This window comes from Gigantopelta aegis, chromosome 9 (assembly GCF_016097555.1).
Source record: "Gigantopelta aegis isolate Gae_Host chromosome 9, Gae_host_genome, whole genome shotgun sequence".
Lineage (NCBI taxonomy): Eukaryota > Metazoa > Mollusca > Gastropoda > Neomphalida > Peltospiridae > Gigantopelta > Gigantopelta aegis.
The window spans coordinates 55,428,861-55,453,720 of record NC_054707.1 but is presented as its reverse complement, the minus strand read 5'-3'; the positions used below and the strand labels follow the sequence as shown (position 1 = coordinate 55,453,720).

General features: G+C 38.9%; 1 protein-coding gene across 1 annotated transcript in view; it reads left to right on the top strand.

Annotated features, from left to right (window-relative positions):
- LOC121382371 (buccalin-like) overlaps positions 1–24,298 on the top strand; it is a 65,255-nt gene extending 40,957 nt beyond the window's left edge. Inside the window, exons 2-3 of the mRNA XM_041511957.1 lie at positions 16,373–17,770; positions 22,986–24,298. Coding sequence (XP_041367891.1) covers positions 16,386–17,765 — 1,380 coding nt within the window. The 5' untranslated portion in view covers positions 16,373–16,385 and the 3' untranslated portion in view covers positions 17,766–17,770; positions 22,986–24,298. The remainder of the gene's footprint in view (positions 1–16,372; positions 17,771–22,985) is intronic.
- Positions 24,299–24,860: the final 562 nt, after the last annotated feature.

Sequence of the window (24,860 nt, the reverse complement as noted above, 5' to 3'; positions counted from 1 at the left end):
TTTCTGAAATTACTCTTGCCACGGCGTTATAGAACTATCCATTGCTTTCTACACTATACCAATATTGTTAAGATTAAAAAGAACGGATGTCGTCATATTCTCTACAGAACAGAAACTCTTAGCAAACATGGAAGTAATAAGACGAATCAGGCCTGTAGAAACCGGAGGGGGGGGGGGGGGGTACGCTGGGGGCCTATGCCCCCCTCATGGGCGAACATGTACGTTCTTTTTCCTACTCTATACAAAGGCAAAAATATAGCTTGTGCATCCCACCAGAGCATGTGCCCCCTCCCCCCAACCCACTAAAGATTGTGCCCCACCCTCCAGATAGCGTTCCTACAGGCCAGCGAATTCTAAGACACAGTTTATACTAATGACACTGTAATTCATGATGACTGACCAGCTAATTCTCACAGAGAAACATAAATACTTTCAGAACTCGCAGCCATCGAAACCATTCCTCTGTGGTGATTTGTGATTACACAGCTATGTATTACAGGCAGTATTCACCTGTCAAATCAAATTGAGCGTCCATTTTGTTAACTGATATAATGGAATCCTCCCTGAGGTCCCTGAATCGCTCGTGTTGATGAGAACAATCCTTATACTGACAACGACAATTTGGGTGTGTTTCACAAGAAATTAGGAGCCATTTCTCTAAACTGTCCTCCGTGGTAACGAGCCCCTTGACTAAGGTTTGCTCCACCTAATGTTATTAACCTAACTGGACTGATGTTAAGCCGGTAATTATCCCCACCGAGTAATAGTACTAACTTTTATCTAGGCTTCCGCTGTGAGGTCCTTTACAGTCGATTTCTTTCCCAACTGCAATAGAAGCGGGATTCAAATGTGTGTGTGCGTATGTGTGTGCGTGCGTGAGGTTGAGGAGAGAGAGAGAGAGAGAGAGAGAGAGAGAGAGAGAGAGAGAGAGAGAGAGAGAGAGAGAGAGAGAGAGAGAGAGAGAGAGAGAGAGAGAGAGGGGGGGGGGGAGCGAGAGAGATGGCAATGTTTTTGAATAGCTTCGTGATAACAAAATGCATTTGCAAATTCCGACCAGCCTAAGCGAAAACGGAAACGGAAGGAATGTTTGTTTAACGACACCTCGGCACATTACCATCTATGTGAACTATTTTATTTCTATTATGCTTATTTTCGATCCAGTTACGGTTCAAGCATTTTGTTCTGGGCACACACGTTCAGGACAGTGGGTTAGTGGTTAGTTGTTCGTGGTCTTTTTTATGCGCTGTCCCAATATGATACAGGGCAGCACACACCTTGGTGTTTGTATATCAGTCGTTACGAATGACACATATTTAATGAAACAAGTTATAATGACCTCCACATGGCATCAGACCCTAATGTTATGTTATACAAACAGAATCAGCTATAAGTAAAAACAAAAAAAGAACTTGTATTCAAAATTTAGAGGAATTTATTTAAAATTGAAATAACTAAACTTTGTGTATTTTAGATGATGAATTACATATGTAATATTTTGGTCTTTAGGTTTGTTTTCATGCGTATGCAAAAAAAACAAGAATTCATTAAGAATTAAATGTAACATTAGAAAAAACCCTCAATCTTAAATAATTGACCTAATTGATAAAGCTCTCTAAGTGGGGGTCATGTTCCGAAGTTTAGCACCGTGGTATTGAGAGATACGAATAACGCTCAAGGACTCTTAATATTTTAAGTTCTTTTACATAGTAACATGTCAGAGTAGGATGGGATAAAAAGCACTCCACAAAATGTATTGTACATAAAAATTGCTATATTCTAAATGTAAAATGTATGTAAAGTGCAGACAATCATACAGAAAACCATAGGTCGCATCCCAGTACCAGCTCCCATCCAAAGTGAGTATTAACAGTTCGGAGTGGAGACGTAACGCCAGTATGTTCACCTACTTCTCTCACTAACCACTAACAACTATAGTCCACATTACCAAGGTGTTAAGGTTTGGTTTTCCTTAACGACGCCACTAGAGCACATCGGTTTATTAATCACCGTCTACTGAATGTCAAATACTTGGTAATTCTGACATAGTCTTCAGGAAAATCCCACTGCATTTTCCTATTAGCAGCAAGGGATCTTTTATAGTTCAATTCTATTATTGTATGTAAGGCCATAAGCCTATATATATTGGAAGCAAAAAATAAAAGCACTTATTATTACACATATGCACTTCCTCACAGACAGCACATCACATAATATGGCCTTTCATATACCAGTCGTATACACCAGGCACTGGTTGGAACGGGAAAAACACAATAAAAATGGGTCCATCTATTGGATTCAATCCCAAAACTTGGACATCGCCAGCGAGCATTCTACATACTAAGCTAGACACCGCCCCCTAACCGAGGTGTGTACCAATGACAAAGTGCTTGAACCTTAATTGGATGTTAGCACGAAAATCTGAAAATCTTCAAAGTACAGTATCGCAAATTCGCAATATACTTCTTGATAACTACATCATTCAATCTTTTGAAACTTTTTTGTTCTTCGTTCCACGACGCGGTGATTAACACGGCATCCGATTTAACGGTAATTGATGCCCTTATTTAATAAGGCACCATCTTCGTAACATTGTCTCCGCGCTGATATCTTTTTACGTCACCAATATACGAAGAAGTATCGATAGATTGGCTGTTTGTGGAAGAACAACCCCGGTCTAAAACATCGAGGCTGACTCTCAGAACCGTGCTAATGAACGTTTGTGTTTTACTCCATTCATCATCCGTGCAAGTGGCAAACCATTACTTTAGCATATTGTCAAGGAAGCCGGCGAAATGTTATTATTTTAACAAGCGGCATCAGAGAGACGTCGGTCATCAGCTTGGAAAGGCGGCCATTACGGGGAGCCGCATTATGATGGACGGCCGACCACTCCATACAATCAATGTCCAATCTTGAGCAACACCCAACAAACAGAATTAGCCGTGCAGTTTTACCAGTTTTATACTTCCTATATTGCCTGTAAATAATTTATGGATCCATATGGTTTGCTATGAACGCGATGGAATAGCGACGATAGCGCAGTGCAGTAATTTTGGTTTTAGTTTTAAAGAAACGTATGTCGCGAAGAGAACAATGTCTAGCCCGTTGGTAATATTGTTTTCCTGAAGTTCGATGGGCTGAAGGATAGACCCTTGTCATAAAATCACTGGCATGTTATAACTTGGAAAACCAAAATCCGTGGTATGTCGTAGAAATGTAATACATGTACTATATTGTAAACGAGACGGAGTTTATATATTATAACTAGCAGAAAAACCTTCCAGAAAAACACAAAAAGGTGCCCATTTTAGTTTAATTTTTGCTAAAAATTGTTTTTAAAAAAGGTCGCACATTTAATGTACCCTTGTTGCGGAACACTTTGCGACTGGAAAAGTCCCATTCCATCTTGGGAGTTTATCCTAGGACCAATCGCACATCAGGCCGCCCACACCTCCTAGTGTTTTTATTATGATTATCCGAATTGAAATATCTAAAGTCAAAGTTTATTTTGTTTGATGACACAACACGAGCACATTTATTAATTAAACCATCAGATATTTGTAATTCTAACACGTAGTTTTTAGAGAAACCCGTTACACTTTTCCATTAGCAGCAAGGAATCTTGTATATACATTTTTCCCCACAGAAATGACAGCACATACCATGGCCTTTGATATACCAGCCATGGGGCACTGGTTGCAGCACGGAAAAACAAAACAATAAGAGCATGGGTCCACCAAGGGAGTCCGCTTCTTCGACCCAATCTGTTCAGGCGAGCGCTCTCTATCGACCGAGTTAGATTACGCAAATGTCTATGGCACACAGGATCATGCAATAATCTCGATACATTACCCTCGCTTTAATCCAGCAACTAAAACATTTTAAGCACTAGTTTCGTAAATTTAACATGTAACGTTGCACACGTGCGATGTTCTCCCTCAGTTACTCCTATCACTACACTGTTACGTAACTTGATTTCAGTAACCAACTTTTAATCACTATCTTTGAAAAAGGTTTCTAAAATCGTACCGGCCATTTTGTAATGGAATTTATTCGTGTTGTCAAATTGGAGACTCGGGAACTGGGAGGAAGTACTCACTGGATGGGCGACAATTACACCTAACGCTAAAGATGTATGTGTCATTGCCTCGTTGTTCACGGGCGGTCAGCCCACCATGAAATGACGATGCCACTATCAAACGCTTTTAGTGATGTCAAACGGATTTTTTTTTTATTGCGGTACATTGACGTTAGGTTTTCCGTAATGATCTGGTGTTAAATCAATATACAAAGAGTTTTTTAAGATATTTCCTTCTGACGTATCTATAAAATGCACAAGTACTTTGGATGTGTCTCTGTAATACGCCTGTATGAATTTTCAATTCAATTTTTTTCTTTCATTAGCAACATACCTTGACCGTTGCCTGTTGGTCAATCCCAAAACCGCGCTTATTTTGTGCTTGATATAAACGTGATTTAAAGGAATCTTTTATATTTTGATTATTAGTGAAATACTCGTCATTTAGAGTGCCACCTCCATGTGTTAAGTTTCCTCCTCGTTTCAAACAATACAAAGTTTAGCTATTTGCTGGTATGATAGAACAATATTATGTGGCTATTAGAAAAGAGTAACGTACCTTTTCTTGACAAAAGCCCCCCCCCCCCCCCCCCCACACACACACACACATACACTTCTGCTTTAGAACATGCAAATGAGTTGAATGTTCATTACAGCGTGCTCGAACCTTTATCAGAAACACAAAACATATTATTCTAATAATCACTACCACCACCACCAACATCATTATCTTCAATATCACCATCATCATCATCATCATCATCATATCATCATCATCATCATCACCACCACCACCACTACAATGATCATCATCATCTTCAATATCATCATCATCATCACTACCATTATCATCACCACCATCATCATCACCACCACGACCAAACACACCACCACCACTACCATCATCATCATCATAAACAACCAACACCAACATAATCATCATCAAATTAGTGAAATGATTTTCGCTAAAGCTCGTGACAATTGAAACTTATTTCACTCGGAACATAAACATGATACGAAATGGTAGCAAGTTTAATATCCTTTTTACTACCCATAATCGATCTTGAATTTATATCATTCAATTCGTTTGGTTGACGTTACTGTAAGGTTATGTTGTGCCAATCGATGACGTCGAAGTAGTTCGGGTTGTTTTTTTACCTATATGGGTAATAATAACAGATACCAGCGAAATACCTTCCTGAAGCACTAACCTAGAGAAACAAAGTCATTCAGAGACTTAAAAACGCCTGTACAAGATGGTTAAAAATACACAAAAAATGAATTTTTCGAAATCTTTAATTCGCCACTTACTGCCTTTTATCATAATAGTGCAACATGGCGACATGAACAAACAATGGTTTACGTTCACTCAGCTGAACTCGCTATTAGTATTGAACTCGCTATTAGTATTGAACTCGCTATTAGTATTGAACTCGCTCGCTATTAGTATTGAACTCGCTATTAGTATTGAACTCGATCCAGAGATACGGATTTTGTACCCAATAACAGTTATCCTTCTGTTTTTTCAACAATCAGCTTTGAAATTCAAGTGACTGTCCTAATATTTTTCCATTGTAATATTTCTTACAAATATAGTCTTTTAACGATTAATATTACATAATAAATACATGTTCTTGTTTGTAATGTCAGTGACTGAATAATCGGTATGTTTCTGGCAGTTCTAATCCTTGCAGTATCTCAAACGGGATTGTAGCTCCCAGTAATTTCATATGGAAAAAGAAAGGAAGTAAAATTACATTTTATGTACACTGACGATCAAGACGTTGAACACACATACAAGTTCAAGTTCACATTCTTTATTTGCCTTGAGTTTTACAACTCATCAGCTGAATACACAACATAGCTATACAAAATGCACACGTACAAAACAATGGTGGGTGTAGTTTACATATAATCATGGACAAATAAAGTGATATAAGTTACATTTATTACATTATTTATCATCCTGCATTAACTGATCTCTACTTGTATTAACATGTAATCTTGTATTTAACATGTAATCTTTGTCGTTAACAAGAGTACCGGTGAGGTACATGATACACACGTCAAAGGTAGGTCGCGGTGACCTAGTTATGGTAAACAAGACATCGCCAGCCCAATTTGTACTTGCAAGGAAAGTTTGATGATCCTATATGAATTGATAAGGACAATACGTCTCGGACAAGGATTTCCTTTAATGTGTAGAAATGCGCGAAAAGTAGGTCGCGGTGACCTAGTTTAGGTACGCGACACACTGCCATCCCAAGTTATACTTGTCTACAATGTTTGATGATCCCATATGCATTGATACGAACGATACGGCCCGGACTAGGATTTCTTTTAAGGTGCAGAAATGCGTCAAAACTATGTCGCGATGACTTAGTTGACGTACGCGACACACTGCCATTCCAAGTTATACTTATATCCAATATTTGATGATCCTATATGAATTGATAAGGAAGATATGCTCCGGAAATGAAAAGTTTACAGACGGACGGGCAACGCCATACCACAATGAGACCCGTCAAAGACGGGCTTTATAAAACTGTTCTGTCACCTTAATAATGACAACAGACTCGGGACCGTCTCTTTAATGTGAGAAAATCTACTACTGAGGAAAACTAGACCTATCTTTTGATGGACTCTGATCTTGGTGCAAAAATCGAAGCTGAACGTACGTGCGGTTCACACAGTTTACATGATCCGTGGAACTGCGGCAGACAGGGAAGCGGGGCGTATTGTATAGATGTAATTACAGACCATTTCGCAAGCAGACGACCATCTTCTCATACCTTCTGTCCATATTAATATCGATGTATGACACTGACTGTACTAATGTAAAAACGTCTTTGCCGTCGTCTACGTAAGCAGACATACATCACCTGTTGTAAAGGGCGCCTACATGTATGTTAATTAGACGTCACTGCTGGCTGCAAATGTATGTATATATAGACATCAGGTTTAATCTGAACGACAAAACCGTATCAGAATCAAACATCGCATCTGTGCATAAACAGAGGTGAACTATGTTTTGACAAGATCATAACTGCCACTCGGGAGCACTATGATGTGCTTTGACTAAAGGAAGACTGCCATTCATCAGATGACATATTCCTTATCTGCCTGTAAGAGGACTGCCACTGTCATGTTTTATGTATGGTTAAGCCGCAACTATGGGCTACAAGACAATCAGTTGAATACAATTATGGACATGGAGAGATATTACTGATAAAGTTTTATTAAATGTTTAGAGAGAAATTGTTGACAGGTTGGTTATAAATGAGCCTGGCACTGTAAAGCATACCATACACCTATAACATCTCAGAGACTTACAAGTGATCGAGTCCTTGCTTTCGACACTTGTTTCATGATGTATCGTCAAAGTCTGAGAGACTTTGTTTCCGAGACCAGTCTCTGAGAATAGAGCAATATTCAGACTATAATTTCGAGAGATTCTCCGAAACAAAATATCAAATACCAATCAGAATACCGGTGTGATTACGTAAACGAGTGTCTGTAATCAAATTTAGTATAGGGTCGACAAATTCAATTGATTCTGATTTAATCGAATGAAATTTGAAAGACATCGCCATTAATCTTCCAGAGTCGTGTCATACCAAGATCAAAATAACGGGAATGATGGGTGTGTAAAGAAACATCGAAGGCAAAGTAATGTAGTGTCTTCTCCACGTTTACGCTTAAAAAGGCATTCGTTTTAGACATGGTCTTATATTCTATTAAATTACTGCAGGCTATGTGTATCTGTCATAGTGTTTTTAAAACAAAATCATTTGGAGTGTATCATGTAAAGTCTCCGAATTTTTTTTTCCTAAAAGCTCTCCAAGACTTTGTAGATGTTTGGTAGGCTGAAACGATTCTGTGACAAATTAGTTATTTTAAAAGAAAAAAACACGCTATAAATGATATAGAAACCAACACTGACAAGAAGCAAAAAGTGTTATAGGCAGACATTTTTTTTTAGACTAAAAATACGTTGAGAAGAAATTATCAACAAACAAATTGTAATTTTGTGTAGAAATTAACTATAATTATTATCCCGTCAAAGCTATCATCTATCATCCTCTGCCTATCATTCTCATTATCTTAATATATAAAAAACACCTTTCCAATTTCTCCCACGATTTCAGTCTGTTTTGACCCTTTCTGCCAGTTTCCTCCGACTCTGTTTTCTGAGCTGTCCACACCATCACCTATCGGTCTCAACTTCCTCCACGGGTGCAGTCTCTGTAGATTTCCCTGCACCCACGTGGCATCTTCGTTCTCTGCCGCTAATAAAGTTGGTCTGACCCACGGCACTAACTAACGACCGCTGGTAGACATGGACAGCAAAAGAAGTTTAAAGATAAGAGGAGCTGCCAGATCGGGAAAAAAATGAGATGGAATTCAAGGGAGAGAAAGAAAAGGGGGCAGTAGGATAAAACACGAAAATAACGGTTAACCAACAACCCCCCCACCCCCCTACCAAAAAAAAAGAAAAAAGAACCCCCCCCAAAAAAAAAAACCAACCCCCCCCCCAACAACAAAACAAAACAACAACAACATAATTATTATTTATAAAATAATTTGGTACGGAAATATTTGACAAAACAGTATAAATGATAAGCAAAGAAAGTGTACAGATAAACAGAGACGAATTATTGAAAAGGTGCTGCAAATAATTGAGAAGATATTATTGTAAAAGGCGCTATGAATGAACTGAAAGACATTATGAACAAGGCGCTCTGAAGACACGACAGAAATTACTGAAAATGCGTTCTAAGATGATATAGGGAAAATTAATGACAAAGCAATAATGGAAATAACAGACATCATCGAAGCTAGTCACTCAGTGAACCCTGGCGCCCTCTGTCGGCTAATTGACAGCACATCTCATTTGAAGCGTCTTGTACGACGTGTTTATACCCTTGAGCCAAGTGCATCAAGGGATACTACATTAAATTTAGACTGGATTTTCAAAATAATACAGTAAGAAAGATTGCATTTGTCCTTGTAGCTAACGTTTCCGCCATTACTGCACGCCAAATGATCCCTTCGAAATGAGCTAGACTGATTTTAAAAGTAATATCCAAAACAACAGCAATTATTTTGTCTAGGAGTGTGAGAGGTTTTAAAGAAACAGACAGCTTCCAACTGTAAGATGAATGATTTGGATTAACGACTAAACACTCTCTTACAGTTAACATAACATCCACAGCATCACACAAACGCACACTCTCTCACACGCGCGCGCGCACACACACACACACACACAAACACACACTCTCACACACGCGCACATACACACGCACACACACACACACACACACACACACACACACAGACACTCTCTCTCACCTGAGAGGGAGGGAGGGAGGGAGGGAGGAAAACAACGACCACCACCAACAACATACACTATATTATGTTTGTCAATAAAAGACGACGGAGCTGTGGATTCGAACAAAACCACTTATATATCAATTGTCAACATGTTGTTGTTGACTACACGAATAACGATCTAAAGCAGTGAAGAAGAAAGTGATAGCAGCAATGTGCATTTTAGAAGACCATTACCAACTGTTCAGTAGCTCTGTCACTAGGGGCCTACTTCAAAACAAATTGACGAATGCACCAATTCCCTCTTGTGACGTCACATATTTCGTCACGTGACTAATTTGGGAGTGAAGAATATTTGTGTTATGCGAGGCAAAAACTGAACCTGCATCATTTTCGATTTTTAAACGGATACTTCATGTGCATTGTAAAGGTAATAACAAAAACAATATCTTACCTTTCTCTTGATTGTGACTCTTGAAAGCCAACCAGTCATGATATTTCGGTGATAACTTTATCGACTCTATTACGCCCGATAGACAGACAAAGGCAAAGACAGATACACATAGACAGAGGCAGAGACACATAGAGAGACAGAGGCAAGAAAGAGAGAGAGAGAGAGAGAGAGAGAGAGAGAGAGAGAGAGAGAGAGAGAGAGAGAGAGAGAGAGAGAGAGAGAGAGAGAGAGAGAGAGAGAGAGAGCGACACACACACACACACACACACACACACACACACGAGAACTCGCTGCCACTAAATATGAGATGTTTGGTTCTTTTTCTGTGTCATTTCCTGGAGAAGCATGCTGTTCACGGGATATATATATATGCAACAAGACGTCCGCCCAGTGGTCACACACCAATCTAAGGTCGGTCAGTGGCTGGAGATAGAACCACGCCACTTGACCACCTCGCGTCCTTGTCATTAGAAAGCAGGCCACTCAAATTAGCTGTAATTGCGCTGTTCATATTAGATGGTGTGAGATAGGGGTTTAGATACAGATATTTGCATGGGAAACTGTGTTAGTGAACGCCCAGTTTCGTGTCTCGCATACTAGTATGTTAGACCACCGCGATAGCAATAACAATAACACTAGAATGCTAGCAGAGCAACATAAATAAATGAATGAATGAATGAATGAATAGAAACAATAAATAAACAAATTAATGAAAGTTATAATAATGGTGGTGATGGTAGTAGTAGTATAAGTTGTAGTATGAGTAGGAGTAGTAGTAGTAGTAGTAGTGGTATTAGTATTAGTAGTAGTAGTAGTAGTATAAGTTGTAGTAGTAGTTGGAGTAGGAGTAGTAGTGGTATTAGTATTAGTATTAGTAGTAGTAGTATAAGTTGTAGTTGTAGTAGTAGTAGCAGTAGTAGTAGTAATAGTAGTAGCAGGGGTAGTAGTAGTAGTAGTAGTAGTAGTAGTAGTAGTAGTAGTTAAATAAATATTGGTAATGGTAATGGCAGTAGTAGCACAACAGCAACAACAACAGAAGCAGCAGCAGCAGCAGCAGCAGCAGCAGCAGTAGCAGTAGCAGTAGTATGAAGCTGACATCCCAAGTTGCCATTATCTTCCGATGGCTGTCTTAGCTAATTATTTCATTCTCATAATATGGTAATTATGGTTATTGTTTATTATCAGAAGTATCAAAATTACTACGTTTTCCTTGCTTGAACCCTCAAAAATGTATTAATACTGAAAATTAAAGAAACAATATCTCAACAAAATAAGATTTGTCACTGGAAAAGCCCAGTTGTACGATTTCATTTCGCAACTGTCACTATTCTGTCATAAAGTCAGTTGAAAGACGTTTCTGTATTTACTCGATTGTAGAAAGTTTTACCTTTCCACATTAAACACCAATTTAAAAGCAATGACGCGTAGTGAAAGGACATGTTTTGGCGTTCGGATTAAGATCCCTTTAATTACAGCAGTCATCGAAAAACCATCATATTTTCAACGCCTTGTCTCTTTCGACTGATCCGGGTGCGTCTCCTATAACAATTCCCATACGACTGTCAGCGAATGTATTTTGGCGCCACTCGACTATGACAACCGGTCTTTCAAATCTGATTGACATTTCGTGTAAACTAAATCACAAACGGAGCAACTTGTTTTGGGAAAATCGGTTATCAACCAATTTGTTCCACAGTGCCATTAGGTGGTAGAATACGCAAAGTGTGTAATCTTATAGAGGAGATGTGTACTTAATACGTCAGCGTGTAATCGTTGATGGGATAAGAACTGCACTGACCCAGCTCCAGGGCCATGATACACACTGATGATCTGCCATTAATCTACGGTCGACCCCCGTGGGGGTAGTAGTGGTTAAGACACCGTACGTAAGGCTGGCAGGTACTGGGTTCGCTTCCCGGGACCGGATCCCACCCAGATCGAGTCTAACCACTCGGTGGATAAATGTAAGGCCACTATAATGGCGTCTCACTACTTTCTAACCCACTGTCCTGGACAAACAGTCCTGATAGTTGGGGTGTGTGCCAAGGACACCGTACTTGAACCTTAATTGGATATAAAGACGAAAATAACATGAATGAATTAATTAATCTATTATTCTGCATGGCATAGTTATTGCTATGGTGTGCGCTGAAGTGCTATACGTGTTATACATACTCTATACAAACCACACCTAACCGAAACAAATCACACTGGGGTATTATGTAAGCCTGGCGATTAATCAGGGCAATCGGCAGTGCCGTGGAGATTGCCGCGACGTTTTAATTTTCTGTCTCATCTTTCTTAGGTAATTATTTATTTTTGTAACACTGACAAATCAAACTACTCTCGTACACAAGAACCTTAAAACTGCCGTGGAAAATGCCGTGCACACTATTTTTCCACGGCATATTTTTTGCCGTGGTCATTTATGTAATTGCCAGGATTGTCATGGACAGTTAGGACATTTTAAGTTGCTACAACACTATACCATAAAAACACTCCACTCCACGCCACCTTAATTATGACTTCCAAACACCGAAATTCATGACAAGATGAATAATCATCGATATCATAATTATTTCTCAAATATATTATTTATATACTATTTTCCACGACGCATTGAACCATTTTATTACACTTATATTATTATTAGTATTTCAGTATATGTTCGTGGTGCCGATAAACACTAATCCCGTTTTGGTCAATACCGAATTGCATTCTTATCTGCTGATGTGAAAAATCCTAAACTTTCAGCACGATTTGCGCACAAATAACTTTAATCACATTTATTGTCACGTAGTAGATAAACAAAGTGATAAAAATCTTATTAATAAACCAGATGTTGGTTAAATACACCTCGCCGTTTGTTGTTGACTATTCACACTCGGTGATTTAGCTTTGTCAGTTGGGTGCATTGAACCCTTGGTATAACGATGTACCTTTAAGCCCTGTTTATATGCACTTATTTACTCCTGGGGCAACGTTACCATGTGGTGCAAAAGTACCCCTAGGAGGTAAAGTTTGTAATGTAAACGCATTTACCTCTGGGGTAAAAATAGCCCCTTGGTGGAAATTTGTCCCAAGTCTTGTTCCAACTATCGCTCAACGCCTGATCAATCAAAAGCTGTGGTATGTGTTGTTCTGTTGTTAGGAAAGTGCACATAGGAAAGACTCCTTTCTGCTTTTCGGTAGTAGTACCCTATATGACGTCAGCGGGGTTTCGATCTCATTCCGTAGACCATGTCATGAGGTGTCATTCGCGGAAAACAGTCTAGTAATGTGACATAATAATACTTTTATAGCATAATAGAGTGTCTATACAGAGGCGGATCGGGGGGGGGGGGGGGGGTAGGAGCCCGGGCACCCCTAAATTTTGCGACATTTATAATTTTAATGATATATTAATTGTGATTTCTTTACGCTCCCCTCCAAACATCCCCCAAAGTTCCATTGGCATTCCGCCTCATGTCATTGGGGGCCCCCTAAACTGATTTTCTGGATCCGCCACTGCTATATATATATACGGCTGAAACAATATCACAGACAGGTGAGAAAGCGGAAATATCCGTATATTATTATAGCTCATTTTGTTGTCCACTGAAAAACAGTTAAAACGCTCGTTTGCCCCTTCAGATGTTCCCCATGCCTTCATGAAAAATGGGCATTTTACCCTAATATTCCGTTCCGATCTGCGTTTTACCAACATTCCGAATTAAAACTCTACTCCCAATGTTACTAGCTAGTTCATTTCTTTAACAAACATTTATCGAGTTAAAATAGTGTTAAAACTAAAACAACCAAATGATAATACGTTTTAAACGACCATTTATGTATACTACATTTAATTCTGATAATTTTAGAAAATTCAATGTACCCGGTATTCTAATTTTATTTACATAAAATTTAGAAAATAGCTGTATATATACACACATATATATATATATTCCATTGAGCTCTATCCTGTACACGTTTGTATTACGGGCGGTGCAAGTAGGATGAAACATCCAGTTACGTATCTCCTAGGGGAGTAGCAGTCCTCCTAAGGACGACCATCTTTGTGGTGGATCTTGGAAGCAATCTAGACTTTGCCTAACACCCTTTCGACTCTGCTTTGTGCAGAGATATGATGCTGATATAGGAATACTAATATAATTTGGATTATTTTACAAAATGCAGTATTATAGTGATTGATATTAGCTACTATAATTTAACCTTTAAATTTATTGATTTTAATTGATGTTAATTTTTTATAATCGTTTTTTTTTTATCCCAATAAAACAAATATATATATATATCAATCATTCTTTACTTTTTGAACAGCATATTTTCATAAATAGCAATATAACCATTGCTATATATAAATACACGCAATTCAAAACTTTTTTTAAATCTGAATTATAAATTACCAGTAGAATAAAAAAGAAAATGCTTCAATCACACCAAACTGATTGCTTTATAAAAAAATTCCAATGCTACGAAAAAAGAGAGCGAGTTTCTTTTGAGGACATTTTCTCCTCTTAAAGTACTGCAATTTGTCCAATGATAGAGCAAAGCTAACAAGACCGCTCTGGAGACGATAATGGCATATCTTTTGAAATTCACCCATTTATTATCATCCAGATATTATGAAGCGTATGAATCAGGCTTGGAGAGTAATCCAGCGCGCTCGTTTCAAGATTTAGACCATCTTAACAAAGCAGCGCCGGCAATCAGTGCCGTCGAGTAACCGCGGCGACCGCTTCAGTGGTAGCGGTTTGAGAGTCCAGCAAGACTCTCTGGTCAGTCTTCAAAACAGGCAGTCGTAATTGAGAGAACATTGTCATTGGAAAACGCATTCTAATTGTGGTAGTTTACAACTTCCAGAACGCTGTGTAGCAATGTGTGCAATGTGTCACAGGGTCGACCAACCGCCCGCCCCCCGCCCCCTCCCTCCCCGTTCCCCCGGGCCATCACCGCTCCTCCCATCAATGTATGAATCCACTGGGTAAAAATAAAGTAAAAGAAATGAATATTTGTGTAACACCTCAGCACATAATCATACTATAGGGTGTTCAGTATATGGTTCTTCTGATGATTTGTGTTGATAAAGAGAGAAGAAACCCTCCGCTACCACACAGGCCACAAGCGGTGAATTCTATGACCCATCGCATCTCAGTTGACTGCTCTACCATTGAGCTGCACCCCCAATGGGTTCATTCAACATCGGTAGATCGAGAAATTTCATAAATCGATTGAACTCATTTAGGTTGGGAACCCATTGAGTAATTTCCCTTTCGGCCAGGAGGAGGAAGGAAAACTCTGTCCATATCAACTAAAGGCTCAAGCACGTTCATCCTGGGCACGAGTTCAACTTGTCATGTCATGTCATAGGGATTTACGCGCACATTCAGAGCAAGCTGTTGTAGCGCAAGCCTGTCATGGGCACAGGTGTCGGCCTTGGCCGGCTCCTCTATCCAAGACAGGATAATCCAGCTTCCTCTACAGCAGTTATATTCAACACCACAGTTTCGTATCAAATGGTTGGATCCAGTCAAATAATGCCATACAACAAATAATAGTACGATCCAATCAAATGATGCCTTAAAGCCAATAAAGGTCGTGGTATGTACTATCTTATATATGGGAAAAGGCATATATACAAATCGCATGTTGTCTTTCGGTAGTAGTAGTAGTAGTAGTAGTAGTAGTAGTAGTAGTAGTAGTAGTAGTAGTAGTAGTAGTAGTAGTAGTAGTAGCAGTAGCAGTAGCAGCAGTAGTAGTTGTTGTTATTGTTGTTGTAGCAGTAGCAGCAGCAGTAGTAGTAGTAGTTGATGTTGTATTAGCAGCCGCAGCAGTAGTAGTAGTAGTTGCTGTTGTTCTTGTAGCAGTAGCAGCAGCAGCAGCAGAAGCAGTAGTAGTAGTTGTTTATGTAACGGGAGCGGGTTTTCTCTCTCACTCTAGATTAACTGTCCAAATAACCTTATCTTATATTATACACCAGTTGTTGTACATTACAATAGGTAACTGTTTTCTTGATTGTTTTTCAGCTTTTATGTGACCAGATAACTTTATTATATATATCATACACCAACTGTCGTAAACTGCAATGATTAACTGTTTTCTTAAGTTTGTTTTTCACCTTTTTTATATATTATACACCAATTGTTGTAAACTACAATAAGTAACTGTTTTCTTAAGTTTGTGTTTAATTTTTTTTAATATTATACCCAATGTTATGTTTGTTTTTCAGCTTGTACGCGACCAAATAACCTTACCATAATTATATTATACACCAATTGTCGTTAACTGCAATGAGTAACTGTTTTTTGCGTTTTGTTTTCAGCTTGTACGCGACCAAATAACCTTACCATAATTATATTATACACCAATTGTCGTAAACTGCAATGAGTAACTGTTTCCTTGTCTGTTTTTCAGCTTGTACGCGACAAAATAACCTTACCATAATTATATTATACACCAATAGTCGTAAACTGCAATAAGTAACTGTTGTCTTGTCTGTTTTTCAGCTTGTACGTGACGATGTTCCTAGTACACCGACCACTCGGCCTCGGATTGTTCACAATAACGTTGATAGCCGTTGTAGTGAGAGCAGACGACAATGGCTATGGCGGCGACTCTGGTGCTGATTCATTAGGATACTTTCATGGAGTAGATTCAAAACAGAGTCTTAATGACGTTAGTAACAAGAGGGGAATGGACTCTTATATGTTTTCCAATGATCAGGAAAAACAGAAGATCGATCCAGTGATGTTTGGAGCAAGGCTAGGGAAGAGGGGTATGGACCAGTTCAGATATATTTCCCAGCTAGGGAAGCGGGCCATGGACCAGTACGGATTTATGGGACAACTTGGTAAACGGGCCATAGACCAGTACGGATTTATGGGCCAGCTTGGGAAACGGTTCGGATATGCTTACAAGCGTGCTATGGATCATTACGGGTTTGCCCCGGTTCTTGGCAAGAGGGGCCTGGACCAGTTCGCGTACTTGTCGCAGCTCGGGAAAAGAGGGCTCGACCATTACGGTTTCGGAGCTCGTCTTGGAAAGAGGTCAATCGATTCGTTCGGATACGCGGCTCAGTTGGGCAAGCGAGGATTAGATCATTACGGATTTGCCGGACAATTAGGCAAAAAGTCTGCAGATAAATTCGGATTTGCTGCTCAGCTGGGCAAAAAATCAGCGGACCACTTCGGATTTGCCCCTCAACTTGGCAAAAAATCGGCTGATCATTTCGGATTTGCCCCACAACTTGGCAAAAAATCAGCGGACCATTTTGGATTCGCCCCTCAACTTGGCAAAAAATCTGCAGATTCGTTCGGATTCGCACCACAACTTGGCAAGAAATCTGCGGATCATTTCGGATTTGCCCCTCAACTTGGCAAAAAATCTGCGGATTCGTTCGGATTTGCCCCTCAACTTGGCAAAAAATCTGCGGATTCGTTCGGATTTGCCCCACAACTTGGCAAGAAATCCGCGGACCACTTCGGATTTGCCCCACAACTTGGCAAAAAATCCGCGGACCATTTCGGATTTGCCCCACAACTTGGCAAAAAATCTGCAGATACGTTCGGATTCGCCCCTCAACTTGGCAAAAAATCTGCGGATCACTTCGGATTTGCACCACAATTAGGGAAAAAGTCCGCTGATCATTTTGGATTTGCACCACAACTCGGCAAAAAATCTGCAGATACGTTCGGATTCGCCCCACAGCTAGGAAAAAAGTCTGGTGACAAATTTGGATTTGCCCCACAGCTTGGCAAAAAATCAGCGGATAAATTTGGATTTGGCGCGCAGCTGGGTAAAAAGTCTACAGATATGTATGGGTTCGCTCCACAACTGGGCAAAAGAGGATTGGACAACTTCGGCTATGCAGCCCAGCTAGGGAAGAGGTCTGTCAACTGACGCAGGTGAGGATTATAAACTCCACATCGCTCGCTTATTTCAGGGTCATAGATCCTAGGATGGGCTCATTGGGCTATTTCTCGTTCCAGTCAGTGCACCACGACTGGTATATCAAAGACCGTGGTATGTGCTATCCTGTCTGCGGTATGGTGCATATAAACGACCCCTTGCTACTAATTGAAAAATGTTGCGGGTTTCCTCTTTAAAACTATATGTCAAAATTGCCAAATGTTTGAAATCCAATAACCGATGATTAATAAATCAGTGTTCTCTAGTGGTGTCGTTAAACAACACAAACATTTAGATTAGTGGACCCATCATTAATTTTCCAATCCTAACAATGACCGCGACTGACACATGTGACCGTGTCACATGATATTTTGTCGTTGCAAAAAGTTAATATAAATACCCTTGTTGCAAATAAACAAATATACTGAACTACAAAAGAAACGCAAATCTATTAACAAATGTTAGGGTGGGTTTGTTTTTTTTGGGTTTTTTTGGGGGGGGGGGTGGTTCGGTAGTAACTGTCGAAATGGGCCTAAAATTTTCATAAGATGTTGATAATTTAAAAGATTAAAAAAAAAAAACCGGAACAATGCTAAGTAAATTAAAGAAATATTTGCGTTTCTTTTCTTATTTAGTATATTAAAGGTGCGCCGGAAATTATGGTTATAAAACTTTTGGAATTTGAACCCGGGACCTAAATTTAATCAGCGGCTGTTACTTGCAACGCTCGCCGGTCATATTGAAATTCACTTTCCCCAAACATGAAATGGCAAATACCACGACCTTTTTTTTTATACTAATCGTAGAACACCAGTTAGAAACTTAAAGCGTGTGTTTTTAAAGTCGCAGACCCTAGTTTCAATCCGTAAAAATGGACACCAAGTTTGGTTAAACTATAATCCTGCAAGTAATCTATATAGATACAGTTACAATAGACTAAAACAAGGATCTGTGACATTAAAAGAAGGATTAACCTTTTCGTCGTCTTCTTCCTCTAAATAGACTGAAACATTTTAGAGGTACGTGCGTTTTAGAATTACAAAAATGCATTTCGTCGTGTTACAAACACTAGGGTATAGGGTAGCTAGAAACACTTTGGATGTACGGAAATGGATAATCTAGACAATAAAATGGATGTTTTGTCTAATTTCAATTATCAAAAACGGCACCAACAGTGTGAAAAATAGACCGTATTGTTTAGAAACTAGGGTCTGTCACTTTAAAAAGTATATTTTAAAACGAGACTTTAATGTTATATAGTATGGTGGCAGTTGACGATAACTATTAAAAATAATTTATTGAAACTATAGATGTGTTTGTATTTTGCATTAGATGTTATATAACGGAGAGGTCTTATTTTATTAATGAATAATGCCAGAGTACTTTAATTTTATTTTGTAGATTTTGGAGTGTTAAAATCCAATTGACTTGTGATATTTCTGGAACACTTAACGCTAACCATCAGAGTGGCTAAAACTTTCGGCTTAAATTATTAAATGATGATTACACACGTGCTACGCGTTCTTTCATTTACACATAGGTGCAGCAGATAACAAAAAAACAAACAAACAAAAAACATCGCCGCTTTCCGCTATGGCTCGGGGCAAGAATTCCTAGAAACACTTTTTGATTCTTTGATACTTTTATCGCGTTGCGTAATTATGTGCCCGCAGCTGAGTAAATTTAATTCAGTGGTTCTAACGCACATCCCTGCTTAACGATGAAAACCCGCTAGTGATCTGTAGCTGCTTATTTCCGTTTGTCTTTTCAGCCAAGTAATAACAAGTCCGCGTTTTGAGCTTTGTTCTCCGGGAACATGTTTCGTCACAGATCATAGTGTTCATTTGCCCTGATTGACATTGGTAGTTTAGATTTGGTTTCCTCTTAAAGGCGCTGTCCCTGAGGGTGCTGTCATTGTAAAATGTTTCTGACAGTGCTTTTTTAACAACTAACTTTACACGTTGAATACATTTTCTTGTTTAAAATGTATGTGCCTGTTTATCCAATGCTTTTTTTTTCTGGTCGCTCTTATGATTGTAGTAGCTAAAAGTTTATTTTACTTCCTACGAAATTATATTGCGGTACAATCTCTTCGCGGTTTTTGAGCGATAAGACACACTAATATTCTAAACTATAAAGTGCATTTCACAAATAATTTTAGTGATTAAAACACTCATTGTTAGAATAGCAGCAAATTCTGGATAGTCCCTTTAAAATGTCACAACCATGATCGTAGTTAGAGGGCTGGCAGAAACTCGAATTTCAAATACCCGTTTATCTAAAAAAAATAAAAAAAAAAGAGAAAAAAAGAGAAAAGGGTCGAACCTAACCTAAACAAACTGGGAGCTGGGAGCTGGGAGCTGGGAGAGTCCAGTAAAAAGAATCATGACACTACTATAAGGTTAAAACAAGTTAAAGTTAGAGCACATTGATTTATTAATCATTGGCAATTGGATGTCAAACAGTTGGTAATTTTAACATATAGTCTTAGAGAAAACCCCCACTACATTTTGTTTTTGAATTAGTAGCAAGGGATCTTTTATATGCACCATTCCACAGGTAGCACATATCACAGCTTTTGATATACCAGTCATGGTACACTGGCTGGAACAAGAGTTAGCCCATTGGGCCCCCCGACCGGGATCGATCCCAGACCAACCGCGCTCCAAGCAAGCGCTTTACCACTGGGTCTTGTCGTACTTTGCGAACAGAATACTTTTTGAACTTGCCGCCCTCCCCTCCCCCACGTATGGTCCTGATACAGTCCGGGCCCGGACTACCTTCCCCAAAATATCCTACTGTTCTGGTTATCTTTTACAGTTGTTTCTGCCAATAAGGTTAAAGCCGTATACCAGCAAATGGTAAAAGTTACAGTTTGTTTTGTTTAACGATACCACTAGAGCATTGATTTATTAATCATTGGTTACTGAATGTAAAAAAAATTGGTAATTGGTTTTTTACTCGAACTCTTAGAGGAAGCCCGCTACATTTTTCTATTAGCAGCAAGGGATCTTTTATATGCACTTTCCCCACACACATGACAGTACATCCCACGGCCTTTGATATACCAGTCGTGGTGCACTGGTTGGGAAGGGGGGAATAATATTGATAATAAAGAAATTATTACACTCGCGTGTGAGTCATACTGATTTTACCAACACACAAGCTCGAATAATAATCTCTATATAATGTTCGTTTATTCATCAATAAAACAAACACATGCGCATGTTCCCTCCAACGAGTTTTGTCAATTCAGTCATGTCGAGTGAAAAAAAAAGGTAACTATTTTTTTTTGTTCTTAGAAGTATGGTTCAATTTTATTAATTGACAGCACGGTGTTCATTCTTTCAGTTGAGAGTCAAACTCTAATTCTGGTATTATTTTCAAGATGCCAAGAGAACGTCTGTCTATGCAAGGAGTGTTTTTCGTTTTTCGTCATTCTGTCGATGTATTAGTTACAGAGAATAAATATGAAACCAGACGTTCTGTCAAATGAGCATTCTTCCAGAATGATTGCATACGTGGGGAGGTTAGTGACTTAGGGGAAATGAGTAGGGGAAGTTTGTTTGCCGTCCTTCGCTACAACGTTACTATAGAATCAAATCAATAATATTGCAATATTTACATTAAAACATTTCTCGCAAACCAGCTGCGTGCAAAATAATATCCGTGCTTCCCCTCTTCACCGTCATTTTATTATATCTCAAACATCCTTAACTAACATTGCATATTGGTAAAAGAATATTTGTTAAACGACAGCTCAGCCAATTGTACACCAGGGTTATTTGGTGTCTAACGTGGTTATTTTGACACTTACGTTATTATAGTGACAGAGGAAACCCTTGCTTCCAAATAGACTACTCCTATCCAATATCAAGCAGCTAGATATATTTTATATGTACTTTCAAAAACACAAGGACAGACCTCGACATGGAACAGGGATTAATTGCTCCCTTAACTTAGATTATGGGGAGCCAATTAAGATGTTACCTTATTGGTTACTGGGAACTAAGCTAAGGGGAGCTAAACATGATTGTCCTTGAACTAGTCTCGGGGGAGTGATGGGGAGCGAGAGTGATAGCTCCCCGTAAACGGTGAGGTCTGCAAGGACGTACATACAGGCACGGATCATTGACTAAGACTCAATAAAAAACCCAGACACATCTATTAAGATCGATCAATAATATAATACGACCTATCGTACCTTCAGCCGAGCGCTCTACCACTGAGCTACATCCCGCCGTGTTGATGAATTGTGCCCCGTATTCAGCGACGCTAACGTTCGCGAACTATATGACTGGCCTTCGATGTGGTCATTTGATTTAACCAGTCTAACGAACATTTTTCTGTTCGGTCTGGTTTGAACTCTTCCCTGGTAAATGCGTTTTCGATGGTGCGTCCGGCCTCTCGCCATCTAGCTAACCCAGCTTTGCTTGCTTACCACCAGAACTCAATCAATGGGAACCTCCATCTGAATCTACTATAGCCGTACCTTTTTGTTCCTTATAGATTTAATCATCTATTTTACCCCAAACCCATTCATTTTAAGTTTTAAGTTTAATATAATTAAACACTGACAGCATACAAATCATAAGCTATGTTTTTAGTATATAGATAACTTCCAATTCTGCATTTTACCTCTTTATAAATTAATATTTCAATGAGCTCTAGTGGAAGGTTCCTTCTCAAACTTATAACCTTAACCTCTCACGTGAGGCTGGTTCACCCCTCCCAAACCCAACCTCCTTAGAGCATATAAATACATGATTGCAGAATTGGTAAATTTTATAATTTTGGCAATGCCCGTTCAAAATGTTGCACCACACTAATTTTTATTTAAATATATATATATATTATTGATGTTTTCAAAAATAATTATTTCCCTTCCCCCACTTATAAATATATAAAAAAAATTGTCCCCAAAATATAAATGTTCCTGTTCCAGGTCGGCTCACTGGCTATGCCAGACACCGGCCCTGAGATGGACGTGCCCGAAACCATGGGAGTATAGGGGCACATAAAAACCCAGTTATGATTCTGATTCTAGTGGTGACGTTAAACAAAACAAACTTTAACTTTTACCTCCTTATAAAGGCTACCGTTAATTAAGTCCGGGTCTTGTATCTCTTTTACTGAATTTTATAAAGTTTTCATTGTACTCAAATATATTAACACTTTACTAATGGTTATTTTTCTCCTTTTCATTTGCAGATATGAATCAACCTGGATGACATGAGCTCAGAACTCAGTTCGTCCGTGCTGTTACGCTTAGTCTATCGACAGTACAGAACACAGTGGCAACTTTGTCAATCACAACCTCTACATTGGCGGGCCTCGAACCTGCAGCATCAGTCATCATCGTAATACACAGCCGGCGACCTGGACATTTCTACTACGTAAAGTAGTGGTGATATCATCGCTCCCTGTAGTACACCATCCATACATTATTTCAAAACATTGACAGAATTTCTCTCAACGCTGAGTGAATATTACTCTGGTTGCTCGTCTTTGACTGTCTTTAAAACATAATGTTTTTAAACATTCGTGTTTCCTTGTTTGTTTTATATTTTAGTATGAAATGAAAATCTGAGACGCTATTTTCTGATATATTTGATGGGTTATTTATCTGGATTAAAGATCCCTGTAAAAATATAACGACGAAACAGTTATCTTGGTCAAGGCCGTATTTCTACACAGTACAGAGTCGAAGGAAAGTTAAGAGATTATGGCAAGCCATGGCTCAAAAGGTATTTAAACAAAATTGTGAAATAAATGAAAAAGCAATGTTAAAAAACGCAATATCAACAAGAAAGGAGTCAATTTTTGTTATAAACCAGTCTATCCTTTGTGTTTTATCACTTCATGTGTGTACTTGTTTGAAAGCCAATAGCCGATGAATTCTTTGATTAATCCTATGTATTTTTTTTTTAATTCGTGTCATCCTGCTAAAACTGCCTTATTTCTTGTCTCACGCTCTGCGGTCTGGATTTAACTCAATAACAGAGAGCTCCAATGAGGTGCGATGGGTCTAAGGATCGACCCCCTTCGGCGAACCCATTTTTGGATTTTTCCCATTCCAGACAGCGCTTCACGACTACTATGTGAAAGTTGATAATATGTGCTACTCTATATGTGTCAACGTGGATGTATCACATCCCTGGCCGCTGTTGGATAGTAGTAGCCTATGTGGCGGCAACGGCTTTCCGCTCTCCCTCTTTAAACCAAGAGTGGCAGCCATTACATATTAGACATATAATAGCCGTATTTTAAAACGGGCTGTTGAGTTAATAAACAGACATTTCTTTCCGTTCGTTTTCTTCTTTATGGACTGCCAAGTACTAGACCGGCAGTACTCGACACCTTTAGATCACCGACATTATGCGTTTATCAGATCCGCCGTGAGCGCTGTTTTTCGCTCTCTCCAAAGTAATATATATCGTGAGACTGACCGCCCGCCTAGAAAGTTATGACTGTCGAGTTCGCCTTGTGTTTCATTAAATTTACGGAGTAAAATCAATTGCTTCTCTGATTGGTCATGTTATATTGTTTATTTGTAAACATTCTGGTATCTCTTCCCAGTGAAAAACGAATAACTAGTTATTAGTCCCCTACCGATACAACCGGAGGGGAATATAGACATATGGTTTTCCGGACTTTGTTTTCTCAATGCCTCAAGATATTCAGCTGACATTTTGTATTTAGTTTTATCATATATTGTTATAGATCAAGTTTGACTTTCAAGACGATTTACCAATTTATCACAGAGTTATGGCTCTTAAACAAAAATTGTTTTGGCCCGGTAGGGGACATGTATTGCTTTAGCAGTATTCTCAGAATGCTTGTTGTCTTAAAATATTGGTTTTACCCTGCAAAGGTTAATGATGAATGCCGCGAGGTATTCGCCATTCGATCTAATTATTGTAAGGCTAATATCTTAAGATAGAGACCGGTTATTGTATTTATCCTGCAGTCGTATACAATATGAAAAATAACACAAATGAACCGTTTTACTGAGCAGTAGGGTCACGCGTATTGATTGCCTTGTCGCTAGAATATCTAAACAACTGTCTTGGACACACCCACAGG